The sequence below is a fragment of the Nycticebus coucang genome, chromosome 2 (genome assembly GCF_027406575.1).
Source record: "Nycticebus coucang isolate mNycCou1 chromosome 2, mNycCou1.pri, whole genome shotgun sequence".
Lineage (NCBI taxonomy): Eukaryota > Metazoa > Chordata > Mammalia > Primates > Lorisidae > Nycticebus > Nycticebus coucang.
Genome location: NC_069781.1, coordinates 25,611,356 through 25,628,192, shown reverse-complemented (window position 1 = coordinate 25,628,192; position 16,837 = coordinate 25,611,356). Strand labels below are relative to the sequence as shown.

Below are 16,837 nucleotides of genomic sequence, written 5' to 3'. Positions count from 1 at the left end.
ATGCAACATAAAATAAACACAAATAACAGTAAAAGGAAAAATAAAATAAAATAAAATAGATAAGGGTCTTAGGAAGCTGAGGCAAGAGAATTGCTTAAGCCCAAGAGTTTGAGGTTGCTGTGAGCTGTGACATCACAGCACTCTACCAAGGGTGACATAGTGAGACAATGATACAATAATAATAATAAAATGGATAAGGGGGGAAAATTCAAGTGTTTATTTTGTCTTTCCCATAGAAATTACCTCAAAGTAACCAAATAGTTGACATTGCAAAGTTTCTCTTGTATAAAAGAAATCCAATTAATACAGACAAAAAGAATGCTAGAGCTTTGCTGCTTACAGCCCTTAAAAACAAGTGAATCTAGGCAATGACTGTCAATGGCTGCTGCCATTTGCAAAGTACCTACTGCCATTTGCACAGTACTCTTTTTTTTTTTTTGTAGAGACAGAGTCTCACTTTATGGCCCTTGGTAGAGTGCCGTGGCCTCACACAGCTCACAGCAACCTCCAACTCCTGGGCTTAAGCGATTCTCTTGCCTCAGCCTCCCGAGTAGCTGGGACTACAGGCGCTCACCACAACGCCCGGCTATTTTTTGGTTGCAGTTCAGCCGGGGCCGGGTTTGAACCTGCCACCCTCGGTATATGGGGCCGGTGCCTTACTGACTGAGCCACCTTAAAAAGAAAAACAAAGAGGCTGGGCACAGTGGGTCACACCCGTACTTCTAGCACTCTGGGAGGCTGAGGTGAGTGGATTGCTTGAGCTCTCCAGTTCAGAGACCAGGCTGAGAAAGAGCAAGACCCCGTCTCTAAAAATAGCTGGGCGTTGTGGCAGACGCCTGTAGTCCCAGTTACTTGGGAGGCTGAGGCAAGAGGATCACTTGAGCCCAAGAGTTTGAGGTTGCTGTGAGCTACGATGCCAAAGCACTTTACTGATTGTGACAAAGTGAGATTGTCTCCAATAAATAAATAAATAAATAAAAAATAGGGAGGCAGGAAGAAAAGAAACCAGAATCTGAGTAAGCTACTAATTTACAGAAAATGTGAGGGAGATACATTGAAAAACTAACATCATGGGGATGTAATTAGTGAAGTTTCAGAAAATCCAGATTAGAATATACGTAGGTGTGTGTATCACATACACAATATACATGTAAAACCCCAGGGACACGGATTCTAATTGCCCCAACAATATGCTCCCTAGATTGTTAGAAGTTTTACAGGGCAAATAGTTCAATTTCTTCAATAAATAAATCGCAAGGGAAAAAAAGGATGAAAGGGTAACAGACTTTATTAACAATTGCAACGTTATGTATGGGCTTATGAACTGATATGTTTACAGATGAGATTATAAGGTAAATGAGATTTGTGTAAAAATAATACTGGGAGGAGTGAAGAACAGATGAAACAAGATTTACCACCAGTTGCAGCTGGGTACTGGGTACAAGGGGATTTATCATACTATGATTGAGAATCTCAACAAGTTTTGTTAAGTATTTTGCATAAAGTCTCCTTTTAGGAAGTTAGAGGGCTGGGTAAGTCTTTCTGGGTTTTCTTTCTTTTTTTTCTTTTGCAGTTTTTGGCCGGGGCTGGGTTTGAACCCGCCACCTCTGGCATATGGGGCCGGCACCCTACTCCTTTGAGCCACAGGCGCCACCCTCCTTTTTTTTTTTTTTTTTTTGAGACATCGAGTTTATGTCACCCTGGGTAGAGTGCCATAGTGTCACAGCAACCTCTAACTCCTGGGTTTAAGCGATTCTTTTGCCTCAGTCTCCCAAGTAGGGGACTACAGGCACCCACCACAATGCCCAGCTATTTTTTGCTTGTAGTCGTCATTGTTGTTTGGCAGGCCTGGGCTGGATTCGAACCCGCCAACTCCAGTGTATGTGGCTGGCACCTTAGCTGCTGAGCCACAGGTGCTGGGAGTCTTTCCGGGTTTTCTTTTTTTTTTTTTTTTTTGTAGAGACAGAGTCTCACTGTACCACCCTCGGGTAGAGTGCCGTGGCGTCACACGGCTCACAGCAACCTCTAACTCTTGGGCTTAAGCGATTCTCTTGCCTCAGCCTCCCGAGCAGCTGGGACTACAGGCGCCCACCACAACACCCGGCTATTTTTTTGTTGCAGTTTGGCCGGGGCTGGGTTTGAACCCGCCACCCTCGGCATATGGGGCGGGCGCCCTACTCACTGAGCCACAGGCGCCACCTGGGTTTTCTTTTTTTTGCAATTGTTGGCTGGGGCTGGGTTTGAACCTACCACCTTCAGCTTATGGGGCCAGTGCCCTACCCCTTTGAGCCACAGGCGCCGCCCTCTGGGTTTTCTTGATAAATGACTTATTAGGAGTTAGACATCAAATAGCCTATCAGATCAGGGTTATCATTTCAAAACCAAAACTAAAGTGCATTAATTAAGTCTTTCCTGAGTCTGACAGTTGGGTGTAAAACTGCTTACAATCAGGTAAATTCTCTAAATTTAGTTTGTAAGCTAGTCTGTCATGCTGCAAGAAAGGATGTACCAGCCCTTTCCATCTCTATTGTTCCTTGATGGCATAACAAGAATAACATGGTGTTTGTTGTCAGCGAACATTTTTTCTGTAGGTAACCCATGGTTAGAGAAATGCAATACATACTCACAATGAGACTCAGCCCATGGTATCTTGGGTTCTTTATAATGGGGTCTATAATTCCTTGGTAGAATAACCTGGTGATTTAAGAAACATGGGCATCAGTTTATAGCTTCTTGCTCAATTATAATCAGTTTTTAAAAAGATTCCTGGTTAATTGAGATAAAGTTTAAGAAATTAAGCATTGGCTCGGCGCCTATGGCTCAAGTGGCTAAGGTGCCAGCCACATACACCTGAGCTGGTGGGTTCGAATCCAGCCCAGGCCTGCCAAACAACAATGACGGCTGGAACCAAAAAATAGCCGGGCGTTGTGGCGGGCGCCTGTAGTCCCAGCTACTTGGGAGGTGGAGACAGGAGACTTGCTTGAGCCCAAGAGTTTGAGGTTGCTGTGAGCTGCGATGCCACGGCACTCTACCCAGGGCAATAGCTTGAGGCTCTGTCTCGAAAAAAAAAAAAAAAAAGAAATTAAGCATTAACCAAACACCAGAAATCTTTCCTCATATTGTCTCTTAATTACCTTCTCAAACTATCCTATTTCTAAACTTGAAGTAAATAAAATCATAAATTATGTCTTTTTTTGTATATGGCTTCCTTTGTTAAATATCACATGTGTGAGATTTTTCTGGGTAGTTTTATTAGCCTCACTTTATTCTATATCATGGAGTACTTTCCATGATATAAGTACATCATTATGAAATCTCTCCTTATCTCTAATAATGCCATTTGCTCTAAAGAATACTTTGTATAACATTAACATCAATATAGTTAATAACAGCTTTCTTCTGGTTAAAGATAATCTCTTAACAGTCTAGAATTTGTTGTCTGTATTTTTCAAGATCAAGGGATTTAGTAGATAGTTCCATAACCTTAGGTATAGAAAAATGCTGTTTGTGCTTATCAATTTAACAGAGGGCAATTTATTCCAACAGCACTATTGAGGTGAATTTTTCCTGTTGCCCTGCTATATCCTTAGAGCAGATGTAGGGGTGAAAAAACAGATAGCAATCTTTTTGGAACATTATAATTTTTAACCTTTTATGATTTCTTTATACTGGCAGAGTTGAAAATTCTGTATCAAAACTCAATAGCTCAAGAATGTGGTAATTCCAGCAAAACTGTTACTAGAAGTTTATCACTTGAGCATAAATTGTTTTGGTAGAAACACATAAGGAAATAGTGATGAATTTCCATTAGAAATTGAAATAGACAATAGAAAAAGGAGCTTTGATGTAGGAACAATCACACAAGTTATAAACAAAGTGGGCCTATCACTTCTAACGACACCTAACCCAGCATCCCAGTTCAATCACCAACTAACACTAGGCATTAAAAATTGGGCACAGCATGATGGTGTGTCCCTGATGATTTCTGCACCTGTTCTTCAAGGAGTGGCATTTGTCTTAGAAATGATCATTGCCTCAATTGGCTATTTCTATGAGTAAAAAGTACATAATGATTGCAGGATATATATTCATAAGTAGTTGTAAGAGAATTTTAGTCATGTACATTCTGATGAGAATTTCCTAAGAGAGGCCTCATGATCCATTTTTGGGACTTTCTATTAAAGGGGGGGAGTTCATTACATCTTTTTAAAAGGTAAGTTACTATGTGCTTTTTGTATTTTTCCTAGCATCTAGCTCAGTTTCTGGTACAATCAGTATTTGGGAAACAGAATGCATTTCATTTTCTTTTTGGGGGGAGACGAATCTCACTCTATTGCCCTGTGTAGAGTGCCATGGCCTCAGCCTAGATCACAGCAACCTCAAACTCTTGGACTCAAGTGATCCTCTTGCCTCAGCCTCCTGAGTAGCTCAGACTACAAGTGCCTGCCCCAGACCCAGCGAGTTTTTCTATTTTTTAGTAGAGTTGGGATCTCACTCCTGTTCAGGCTGGTTTCAAGCTCCTGACCTCAAGCAATCCACCCTACCTCAGCCTCCCAGAGAGCTAAGATTACAGGTGTGAGCCACAGTGCTCAGCCAGAATAATTTCTATTTAACGTTCTTTGGGCTGAATTGTGTGACCTCCCTCCCCAAATTAATATGTTAAATGCTAACCCTCAGAATATTCAGAACAGGCCCTTTAAAGAGATAATTAAGACAGGAGGTGGGAAGGAGCTTGAGACCAGCCTAAGCAACGTAGTGGGACCCTGTCTCTATCAAAAAATTAGAAGATAAAAACATGACCCAGGTTTGGCTGTGCAGGCCTACAGTCCCAGCTACTCGAGAGGTCGAGGCAGGAGGATGGCATGAATCCAGAGAGGCTGCAGTAAGCTATGACCATGCCACCACATGCTAGCCCAGGTGACAGAGACCTTATCTTAAAAGAAAAAAAAAAAAAGACAAAATGTGGTCATATAGGTGGGCTCTCATCCAATTATGACTTACATCCCATTAAGAAGAGATTAGGACACAACACACACACAGAGAAGAAACTGTGAAAGCACAGGAAGAAGTCAGCCATCTACCAATCAAGGAAAGCACTGGGGAAAAATTTACACTGCTGACACCTTGATCTCGGAACTCTAGCCTCCAGATCTGTGAGAAAATAAATTTGTGTTTAAGTCACTCAGTTTGTGGTCCTTGGGTATGGCAGCCCTTAGCAAAGTGGTTCAAACAGTAACCACATTTTTAAGAGTCCGTTTGCTTACATTTACAATATAAAATTATGTATTTTGAAATTTCTTAGAAGTAGGCATTTTTACCCTTTAGCAGAAACATTCCCACCACTTACTCAACGTTTGTAAGTTGATTTTGGTATTTTTCAGAAGCATTCCAGTACCACATCCAGATCCTCCAGATCTTAGAAGGGCAGCACGTGGGTGCAGTAGTGCCTGGGGTCAAGACAAGAGACCTGGTTTTAGTACAGACTGCAAATTAAATGGAAACCGAACCAGGTGTTCCTTAGGTCCCCGTATGCTCAAAATTGTATGACTTGTAGTGACAGTTATAAGCCCTTGCTTTGTAAATAAGCATTTCACAATCAATTTTATAAAAGCCTGATTTGACCACATGGTTTTATTTTTTCCTGATAAAAATGCCTCTTTAGCTAAAATAAGTACTTTTGATTTATCCAGTGGCATTTATGGAGATGACAGATTTTATAGGCAATTAGTAGTGATTACCTAATTTTCTATTCCTTCAGTTTTTCTACTTTTGTAAGTATAAATTTATGGAGTGCAGGAGTGATTTTGTTACACACACATAAACTGCATAGTGGCAGATTTAGTGCTTTTAGAATATCTGTTAACTGGATAATGTGCATTCTAACTGTATTAAGAGTGTACTAAAAATACATTCTTACTTTTCTTTTTTTTTTTTTGTAGAGACAGAGTCTCACTTTATGGCCCTTGGTAGAGTGCCATGGCCTCACACAGCTCACAGCAACCTCCAGCTCCTGGGCTTAAGCGATTCTCTTGCCTCAGCCTCCCGAGTAGCTGGGACTACAGGTGCCCACCACAGCACCCGGCTAACATTCTTACTTTTCTATTAAAAATAAATTCCCACTTCCAAAAGATTAACATAAATACGACTGGACTCCTGCAATCCAGCAAATTTTTAAAGAACTGAGAAGTAAAACATTAGTCCAAGGCAAGTAACATATAATTAGCTGGAACTGTGTTACTCTTTAATTAAAAAGGACATGAACTTGGTTTCAATCACACCTCATGTCTCAAAATGTATGTATACTAATCCCACTGGGAAGCCACATACTAAACTGGGAAAAGTGCTCCAATTCTTGTTTGGCTTTGTACATATGGGAGGAGAGGAAGAAAGAGAGAGAGGAGGTGGGAAAGGGAGAGAGAAGAGGCGCATGTCAGTGAGCACGCTACATGTACTTGCACTCACGGGGGACGCCACAGCAGGCACATTACAGGAAAATTAGAAAGGCACTCTGCTCTTCAAAATGAGAATCATTCCTAAGTTAGAAGAGACGTAGTAGTAGATTTAGGGCATTCTCTTTTGAAAGCTGTTTGAATATACGCTTGCTATTATCTAACTATGACATGTTTAGATGGATGGCTATGAAAAAGAAAATAAAAAACGACATCATTAGAATTACAGATAAGACAAGGGGAAACCCAAAGTACAGACAAGAACACAGAAAAATTTTAAGAGAGTACAGATGTCATGACATTTATTAAAAGGCATGCTACAATGCTATACTTGATAGGAAAAGAGATTAGAGATATTAATAGCAAATTTACAAACGGAACAAAAATGGGATATACTGTAGTGTACACAAGCTTGAATTAACCATGCAATACTCATTTAGAAAATGTTTTTTAATATTTTATCTTCTCTTTGCATTTATAACATAATTCACTTCAAAAATCACAGAATCCTTTTCTTCCAATGCCACAAACTCTGTTACAAATAAAAGCTGGTACTGTTCCTTATCAAAATATACAAGACAATTGCTGTTTTATATAAAACCACTTTATATGTTAACTTGTTCCCCAAAACCTCTTTTTCTTTTTTGGTCTGGTTAAAAAGAATGTTGTTAGAAATATTTACAGCATTTTCTTCTGTTAGATGAACATTCTTACAAACCGAAAAAAGGAACTTTATGAACAGACCACATAAAAAACAAGACAATGTCAGAGGCTCCTAGCTGTGCTATTTTTTTTTCTGAAATACAGTACTGAAAATGCCCATCAAACCATTGTCATCCTAATCCATTCTGTCCACATTTACACTCCCATTTTCTCTAGTAGTCTATTCACCAATAGGATATAGAATGTAAAGGTGCTCTGCACGGGTCTTCTTTCAGAAAGGAGCTTGGGGAATATGCTTCACAGAGAAGAGTTAAAACTAGAACAGTCAGTCTTTGGTCAGAGCAATGAGGTGACATTTTAATGCAAAACTTTGTGTGGTCAGTAATCTTTATAATTAGTACTTTCTAGATATTGGATGAATTTTTAAAAGAGCTGGGTAACAATGATAAGGGGGGAAAAGGCCAGAGTATGATTCTTTTAAAACGGCATCAAAAAATAGTTATTTAAGTATCTGTCATTACAACTACACACAGATCCAAGAACTGAAAATAATAATGAAGAAACAAAACAAAACAAAACTGTTGACAATGCAGATTTAAGCTTGCCACAAGCAGCTCTCAATCATGACTATTATCACAAAGGTTACTAGATCAGACAACTATCCCTGTTCTCTGGAGCATTTGCCTCAGGTTATAAAAACTGAGGTAACTACCACAAAGACCTAGAGCGGCGCTGCTCTGGGACCTGCTCAATGCTCTGTAATGAATATTATGTGATAAAGGCAGAAGTGTAACTGAGACTTCATTTATACAGCTAAGATTCTTTGCTTATATAGTTTGTGGAACAACATTCTTTAAAAACTGTATACTACATATTTCCTGAAAACCAGAATACTGATACTACCTTAGTCTCAAATAGGAAGAAAAGATTAAGACTACTGAAGAAGGCACATAAACTTTGGTCCTGTTTTTCCTCCCTCTATAAAACTTCCAAAACTAAGATTTTAATAATTTTCTATTTTTAAAACCATTTACAACTGGCTGTTAGAATTTGCTCTGAAAAAAGACTGCAAATAGTCTTGTAGGTAACAATACAACTCTTTTAAAAGACAGCTGAGTTATATTTTTAAATATTGTGCAATCGACGTAGTTACTTCGTTCAGCACAATAGTAGAATATTTTAAGTCTGGCAGTTTTGTTCTTGTTAACAGATCAAGACAAAGGAAAGGCTAAGAAAAATGCTCGATGCATAGTCATGCTGTCTCTTTTTGGTTTTAAAAATAGCAGTACACATTAGGTTTGCTAAGAGATAGGTGATGGTTTGGCAAACTTAGGTTTTTAAGTGACTCATTGGGGGCAAAGATGTGTACTTCTGAGTTTGTCTTTTTTTGTGTCTAAAAATATTTAGTGGGAACAGAAGAGAAAATGCTTGATAATATACCTGATGTATAAACACTGCTGAACAGTGACATTCATAAGAGCTACTCAAATACTAAAGTAGAACCTAGGATAGTCATAGTAGGCAGAGCCAAAGAAGGCCTTCTCCCATAAGGAATTAGGCAGAATTGTCTATAACTAAACTGTGAGTTCTGCAACTTTCAACAGTAAATCAGAAACATTACTTCAAATAACTCATTAAAATATTTTGTCTTAAAGAATTTATGGCATTCTGTAAAAGCTACTGGGTCATGTTGATACTCTCCAGTAAGTATCAGTTAAGATACTGGGTCATTTTTCTACTTGTATCTTACATGAAACACATTTTACCACTATGCAAGTTATTCAGATCTCAAAGTAAAGTATTTTGGCATAGATTGCTTGCTTCTGTTAAACATGTACTGCTATTTTTTAAAGTCCTGAATATATATATTGTGTAAAAGTCAAGATAACTTGAAGTGATTAAGACAATACTCTTTAAAATAAAGTAAATAAATTTAAAAATAGCATACTATGATAGATTAACAGCAAAAATAAACTACTGTTTTGAAGATACTGAATACATGCATGCCAAAACAAAAATACAAAGATCTAGTTTTTCCACCACCCTGGTAGTTTTAAATCTTTTTACAAACACTATGCCAACACAAATACTGTAGATCTCTATAATTCAAACAGCAAACAGATCAATATGGACAACACTCTTGTGCTATAGCTAATTTTAAACACAAACTGATGGTTTCAAACATGCTATTTTAAAACAAGAACATCCCACTTTTCCAAATCTTAGTTTGGTTAATTTTCTTTGTCAATAAATTAAAACGTATGTAATGTGCACATGTATATACAACTTCAGAAGAGTGTATGTATGTATATACACTTATCTACACACACGCACACACACACACACCCCCTTATACAAATCCCTGAAAAGGATCCAACTGTTCTCTCGCACAGATTTAAAGGCCATTCCCTACTTCAACACCATTATGTTCTTCCTTCTGCTATTCAACAAAATTACATTCAACACCATTATGTTCTCCTTTCTGCTACTAGTAACTTTTGCTACACTTACACTGAATGTTATGTGAGTCATGAATTAATAAATTATACAGTGATTCCGAACTCAAAGCAAATGTAATAATCCAATTTAACATGTCACTGAAAATTATAATAGCGCTCATGTGGAAGAAAAAAAAAACTGGGGATCTTTCTCAAAGAAAATTTTTTCCTCCTCCCCCTCCCAGTGTTTCATAAGTAAAAACAAATAAAACCTCAACACTACATACAGGATTACATCTATCCACCCAACCAATACTAAGTGGATTCATTTGAAAGACTGTAACTAAGTATCCTCCTTCCTACTCTAACAAGTGTTGCTCAGTGTTGAGTGAATTCTGATTTTTAATACCTCTTGTAGTCTCTAATGTTTGCTTTCTTTTGTAACAACCTCCCTATGCTCAATTTAATGTCTAGAACATAAGAAAGAGATAAAGATACTCTCACTATCTTGCCCAGGCTGGAGTGCAATGACTGTTTATGTATGTGCTCACTATAGCCTCGAATCCCTGGGCTCTAGTGATCCTCCTGCCTCAGCCTCCTGAGTAGCTGGGGCTACAGGCACATTCCACTATATCTGGTAAGATTTTCTTTTAAAAATTGAGAGGAGCCATTTTCAGAATCTGCAAAGTATAAAAGGAGTGGACAAAGATGACCCTTTTAACAAATTCAGCTTTAAAAAAAATTTGATCATACATGAAGGAAAAATTAACAAAATCAAAATTTACATTTTACAATCACTGAGGCAACATTAAAATGTACTCATACATTCAACCAAAAAGAGAGAGAGAGAGACAGAATATGAAAAACAACCCACCTTCTCATACCCCAAATATGTGGGCACTCAGTTATGAAATTACATTAACAAAGAAAACTAGGTTGTCATTTGAGTACTGAGAAAAACCAAGTAATCCTGAGATAAATTCTGATGGACAATAAAGACAAAACCGAGATTGCATTCTATAGCCCCAAAGTGGTATGCAATAACTGCCAATAACTGCTATCAGTCGCAATGTAAAGAGGCCAACAGGTGTGCACTGAATTATTCCCGAAACCTTCCACCCTTCCCACCCCATCTCTACACCAAAGCACCAAAAATTTGAATATAAACTATTACTTATTGAAAATCACTTAAAATCGCAATGAAAAACATTTTTAAATCTTTACCAAAACAGAGAAAGAAAAAACAAAATGCTCACCAAGCCCACAATATAGCTTTCAAGATATTTAGATAAAACTCTAACCTACTATATCTTAAGCACGTAATAAGGCACATAATAAGAAATTAAGTAAATACACGGTAATTCTGAATAAGTATTAGAGATTATAGTGGTACAAAAAACCCTGGAGATTATTTTTTTTTTTAAAAGAAGACCTTACCAAAAATAACTTTTAAAAAATCTGTCAAACCATATGATAGACCTGAATATTTTCCTTAAGACTGTAAACTTTTTTTCTGAAAACAATTATAAAAAAGTAGTTTATATGTAGGATTTTTCTTTTAAAATGTTCCAAGATTAGATTATTGACAAGTAAGTATTATGTTGAAATTTAAAACATGATTTTTCCTAATAAAATTATTAATTGTTCTGATATCTTAATAGATTCTAGTTGGATTCTGCTTAATTTCCCTGGGGACAGCTAAGAAACTTCATTTTTCCAAATAGTCTTGAAAAGTTGAAGATAGGCATTATTCAAAGAAGTGTCTTCCAGTGGAAAAAAGCTATCACTGAAAGAAAATATGTAGGTTTATAAATCTGCTTCTGATACAACTTAATATGGCAAATATTTGATATAATTAATAAGTGAACATAATTTCCTACAGGGGTCAAGCTTCTGAATAACAAGGTTAAAAACTGGTTGTAAGTGATTTAAATTACATTGAATAATTTTAGAAGTCCATAGGTTTAATTTTTCAAAGTACAAAGGAGTTTAGAAATGTTGTATAAGGCTGATATGGACCCTAACTAAAAATTCATTTCATTTTCTTGAAATCTAATTTAATATAGGGATTTAAATTATTGAAAAAATATTTTTTTCCTGAAGCTTATTTTCATAGAGACCATGGTACAAAGAAAAAACAAACCTCTGATCACATACTGGCAGGGAAAGAAAATAGAAAAAAAGAACATCCTTTGATTTTTTAAAATATACTTGAATATCAAATTCAGAAAGTTATTTTTGTCAGAGAGGCAGAATTGGTCTTGAGCTTCTTCAGTCTATGTCTGAAGGTTTTACTGAAATTGTGGTCCAGTTTCAGGAGAAAGATTCACAGAAAAGTCAGATTGTAGATTTTGAGAAAGAAACTCTGAGGTGGTGATTTTCTCCAAGATCATGGTTATGAAGCTCAATGAGGGCCTGGATTGCTTCTTCCACAGATCCCAATTGAATGAGTGCCATTTTGCGATCTTTCCTGAAAATAGTGGAAGAAAAAATAAAAGGATTTCAAATTAATTTTGCTTACAAACTCCTTCCCCCACCTGAAGACTTTACTGAATTATCTTAAAAATCTGCATATAATGTTAAACAATGTTAATGTATTTCTTGAAAGCAAGGACTTACTGAAAGAACTTAAAAGCCTTCACTGAACATCCAGCATCTATGAAAAGGCTCTTCAGATCATCCACTGTAACAGAAGGGCTGTGGAAACATCAGAGAGAGTCAACTACCTTCGCCCCAATTTTCAAAGGAAGCAAAGATTAACTCTTGCAATCATCTAATCTGTAGAATATTTCTTCAAGTTAGAAGCCATGTAACAAAAACGTGATTTTGAAGTATCCCAAAAGATGTCCAAAAGTAACACATCATGTATTTCCTCAAGCAATGGAATTCTGTCTCAATGTTTGTAGAAGACACAGGCAGGTATATAAAAGGCAAGAAAATTTTTCTATATGTATGATTTGAAGTGATTATTATTCATACCACTGGCTTCAGTAATTAACTCTAGCACTTTTAATTTTTTTTTTTTTTGTAGAGACAGAGTCTCACTTCATGGCCCTTGGTAGAGTGCCGTGGTCTCACACAGCTCACAGCAACCTCCAACTCCTGGGCTTAACCGATTCTCTTGCCTCAGCCTCCTGAGCAGCTGGGACTACAGGCGCCCGCCACAACACCCGGCCATTCCTTGGTTGCAGTTTGGCCGGGGCCGGGTTTGAACCCGCCACCCTCGGTATATGGGGCTGGCACCCTACCGACTGAGCCACAGGCACTGCCCAACTCTAGCACTTTTAAAGTACTTTCCTAGCTTTGATTTGTCTGCTGTAGTCTGGAGTCTATATTTTTAACTATTTTCAGGGTCATTCTTAATGTGTGTTGTATAGTAGCCAGGCTCTAAGATGGCCCTCAATTACTCTTGCTTCCTAATGTTCACATCCCTGGGCATTGTTCTCTGTAACACTTAAGATACTGTAGAAATGACAACATGTGAGAAAACCTGAGAGACCCTGTGGTTTCTATGTCTTCTCCTGAATCATGAGCTTTAGAAGAAGCCAGTTTCCGGGCGGCACCTGTGGCTCAGTCGGTAAGGCGCTGGCCCCATATACTGAGGGTGGTGGGTTCAAACCCGGCCCCAGCCAAACTGCAACCAAAAAATAGCCGGGCGTTGTGGCGGGCGCCTGTAGTCCCAGCTACTTGGGAGGCTGAGGCAAGAGAATCGCTTAAGCCCAGGAGTTGGAGGTTGCTGTGAGCTGTGTGAGGCCACAGCACTCTACTGAGGACCATAAAGTGAGACTCTGTCTCTACAAAAAAAAAAGAAGAAGCCAGTTTCCATTTCATGAGGACACCATGGAGAAGTCCTCATGACAAGGAACAGAGACTTTCTGTCAACAAACAGGTCCATGACTCATGTACTTTGGAAGTGGATTCTCCAGCTCTAGTTACAGCCTTCGTAAGATCACACACTTACTTGCCCAACAGCATCTTGTCTGTAACCTTATCAGACTCTCAGTCAAAACCACTCTGCTGAGCCACTTCTAGATTCCTGACTCACAATAGCAGTATGAGATAATGAACATTTGATATTGAATTAAGCTGTTAAGTTTTGGGGTGATCTGTAATGCAGTGGTATATGACACAGTGCCTATCCCACGGGAGTCAACTGCCCCTAAGCAGATACAACTTTTCACAACTGCTCGCCAGGCTGGTGCTGCAGAACAATCACTGGCTCTGAAGGGAAACAGATACGAGTTCACTCACTTGGTATTTTACTTTGTGTAACTTACTCTACTTGAGTCTTAGTTTCATTAATAAGATGAAACTAATGACCTTACTTAAAAAACTATTATGGATAAACTAACAAAAACTGGGAAAAGTGATTACCAGAAGCAGAGAGTTAGGGGGAATAGGGAGTTGATCTGCTTAATGGGTACAGAGTTTCAGTCTGGCATGATGAAAATGTTAGGTAGATGGACAGAGGTCATGGTTGCATAATAATATGAACGTTCTTAATCATAATTTCTTAAAGAAAAAGTTGTTATGGAAATTAAGTTAGCTGTGCCCAGAACTTGGAAGATAGTTAAAAAATACTCATGTTGTTTCCTCTTTTTTCCTACCTGTCCTATATATGTAGCAACTGGCAATCAGGTCCTGCATGATGCACCATGTTTAAGAAGCTAATTATGACAGAGGCCTGCCTTGATAACTAATTGTTCCCCACACATATTCCTCAGTGATGGGTTGCTAAATTTCCACATCCAGGTATTTTACTTTTGTTTCTTTTGAGACAGGGTCTTATCCTGTAACTAAGATGAACTGCAGTGGCCCAATCGCAACAGCCTACTGCAACCTTGAACTCCTGGATTTAAGTGACCCTACTGCCTCACTGTCCCAAGTAGCTGGGACAACAGGCCCAGCTAATATTTAAATTTTTTTGTAGAGATCAGGTCTTGTTATTGCCCAGGCCAGTCTTGAACTCCTGGCGTCAAGCAATCTACCTGCGTAGGCCTCCCAAAGTGCTGAGATTACAAGAATGAGCCACTGCATATGGTCTATTTTTTTTCTTAAATGACTCCTCCAGTTTCCTGGCTGGCATGAGCTTTGATCCACTGCTGAATTCAGATTCAAGGTTTCTCCATGTAGACTAAGACCTGCCTGGTGGCTAGGCATTCAACTTATTAGGGGCAATTCTTTCTACTCCTATTCAGCTCTCACTCTCAATAATGTTCCAGAACCTTGTCCCTCTATACACTCAGTCTTTACATTTTTATACACACCCTATCCCACAGCTTTTATCTCTTTTTTCCAATGCTTACCCCATTAATGCTTAAACGCATTAGCTTAAACTATTCAAAATTGCCATTTTTGTAGATCAAGGACTTTGAGAGTTAGAACAGGAATTGTCAGGTATTTTCTGCAATATCTTAGGCTCTGTAGGCCTTAGTCTTTTCTGCAACTCTTCAGCTTTGCGGTTGTAGCTCAGAAGCAGACGCAAGTAATAGCTAAATTATTGAGTGTAGCTGTGCTGTAAGAAGTTTATTTATAAAAGGTGAAATCTGAATGGTATATAATTTTCTCACATCAAAAACATTTTTTCTTTCATTTTAAAAAGTAAAAATCATTTTTTTTAAGCACATGGGTCATACCAAAGCAGCCATGGGCTATAGTTTGTCAACTCCTGGGTTAGGAGATAAAGACCATCTAATACAACACTGGTTAATAAAGAGACCTGTAGAGTAACCACAGGAAAATAACTTTTAGCTTTAAAGTCTTTAACATACATAGGGCTCTACAATTTACAGATAAAAAGTACAGCATTCATTTTTACCAAATTCTTAGATATATAAATTATTTGCTTTTGCCATATTGGTTATGTATGAGTCATTACTTGTACTAAGGGGATGGACAAAAATATAGCAATACTTCTGCATACATGCATTTTTATGACCTTTTATACCTAGTAACTAGTTCCTAAATTCTCTTTTGAAAAGAAAATTTTAAAACACTGGTATCTTTGAATTTTAGAGTGTATGGCAAGAGATATAACCTTCTGAAGGCATGATGACAGATTATCTTACAAGAAACTGTTAACCAGGACAACTGCTATGTTAAGAGTTTCAGAGATTTTCCTCTCCCAAATCACATATTGTAGATTATTAGTGACCTAATAACCTGCAAGTTTACAAGAAAAATACAAAGTAAAATAAAGATTAATTATCACAATAAATAACAATTCATTAGGTACATACGGAATGTTGGAAAGATGCAAAGTGGCTGATGGTGGAAAAATATTTTGGAAGTTTTTAGAGCCAGGCTTTTTAAAGCGATGCAAAGGACTATTGCTGAAATCCTTCGTCAGACCTTGGTCTTCTTGTCCCTCTCGAGGAAGCTGAACTGCTTGATGTTTCGACAGTGTAGCACGAAGCACTTTCCCATAAAGTCTCTGACCACTTAGATGGTTCATTGCTAGTATATAGCAGGAAAAGAAGGAAAGTTTGGATATTAAGAAAGATTCTCAGAAATATGTTTAAATTATCATAAATTATTTTTATTTAGTCAATTAAAACTACTCTGTAAGTCAGAGGGTTAAAAGGGTTTTAACGTCCAAAAACTCCAAGGGAATATATTAAATGACTTCATTTTACTATTCAGGTTGGTGCAAAAGTAACTGTAATTTTGGATCATGAATTCTAAATCATCATAATTAGGCTCAAAATATCTTTATTAATCAAAATAGGAACCACTACAATCAATTTGCTGTTGCCAATGAGAAATAAATTTGTTTCTTCATGTAGCATAAAAATCCATGCAGGATTCAATGGACTCTTAGAGAGCATTTTCTACATTCTGCTAGTTGAGGAAATGTTTTCCCAGCAAAAAGTTGTTGAGATGCTTGAAGAAGTAAGTGGTAGTCGGTGGGCAAGAGGTCAAGGTGAATATGGCAGATAAGGCAAAACTTCATAGCCTGATTTGTTCAACTTTTTTTTTTAATTCTTTTATTTATTTATTATTATTATTATTATTATTATTATTATTATTATTATTTTTGTAGAGACAGAGTCTCACTGTACCGCCCTCGGGTAGAGTGCCGTGGCGTCACACTGCTCATAGCAACCTCTAACTCCTGGGCTTACGCGATTCTCTTGCCTCAGCCTCCCGAGCAGCTGGGACTACAGGCGCCCGCCACAATGCCCGGCTATTTTTTGTTGCAGTTTTGGCTGGGGCGGGTTTGAACCCACCACCCTTGGCATATGGGGCCGGCGCCCTACTCACTGAGCCACAGGCGCCGCCCTTTGT

The 16,837-nt window shown here is 38.0% G+C and overlaps 1 protein-coding gene across 1 annotated transcript in view; it reads right to left on the bottom strand.

Annotated features, from left to right (window-relative positions):
• Positions 1 to 6,723: 6,723 nt before the first annotated feature.
• Positions 6,724 to 16,837, bottom strand: part of PTBP3 (polypyrimidine tract binding protein 3) — a 109,339-nt gene continuing 99,225 nt past the window's right edge. The window contains 3 exon segments of the mRNA XM_053565819.1: positions 6,724 to 12,020; positions 12,170 to 12,247; positions 15,790 to 16,006. Of these exon segments, the coding sequence (XP_053421794.1) occupies positions 11,888 to 12,020; positions 12,170 to 12,247; positions 15,790 to 16,006 (428 nt within the window). The 3' untranslated portion in view covers positions 6,724 to 11,887.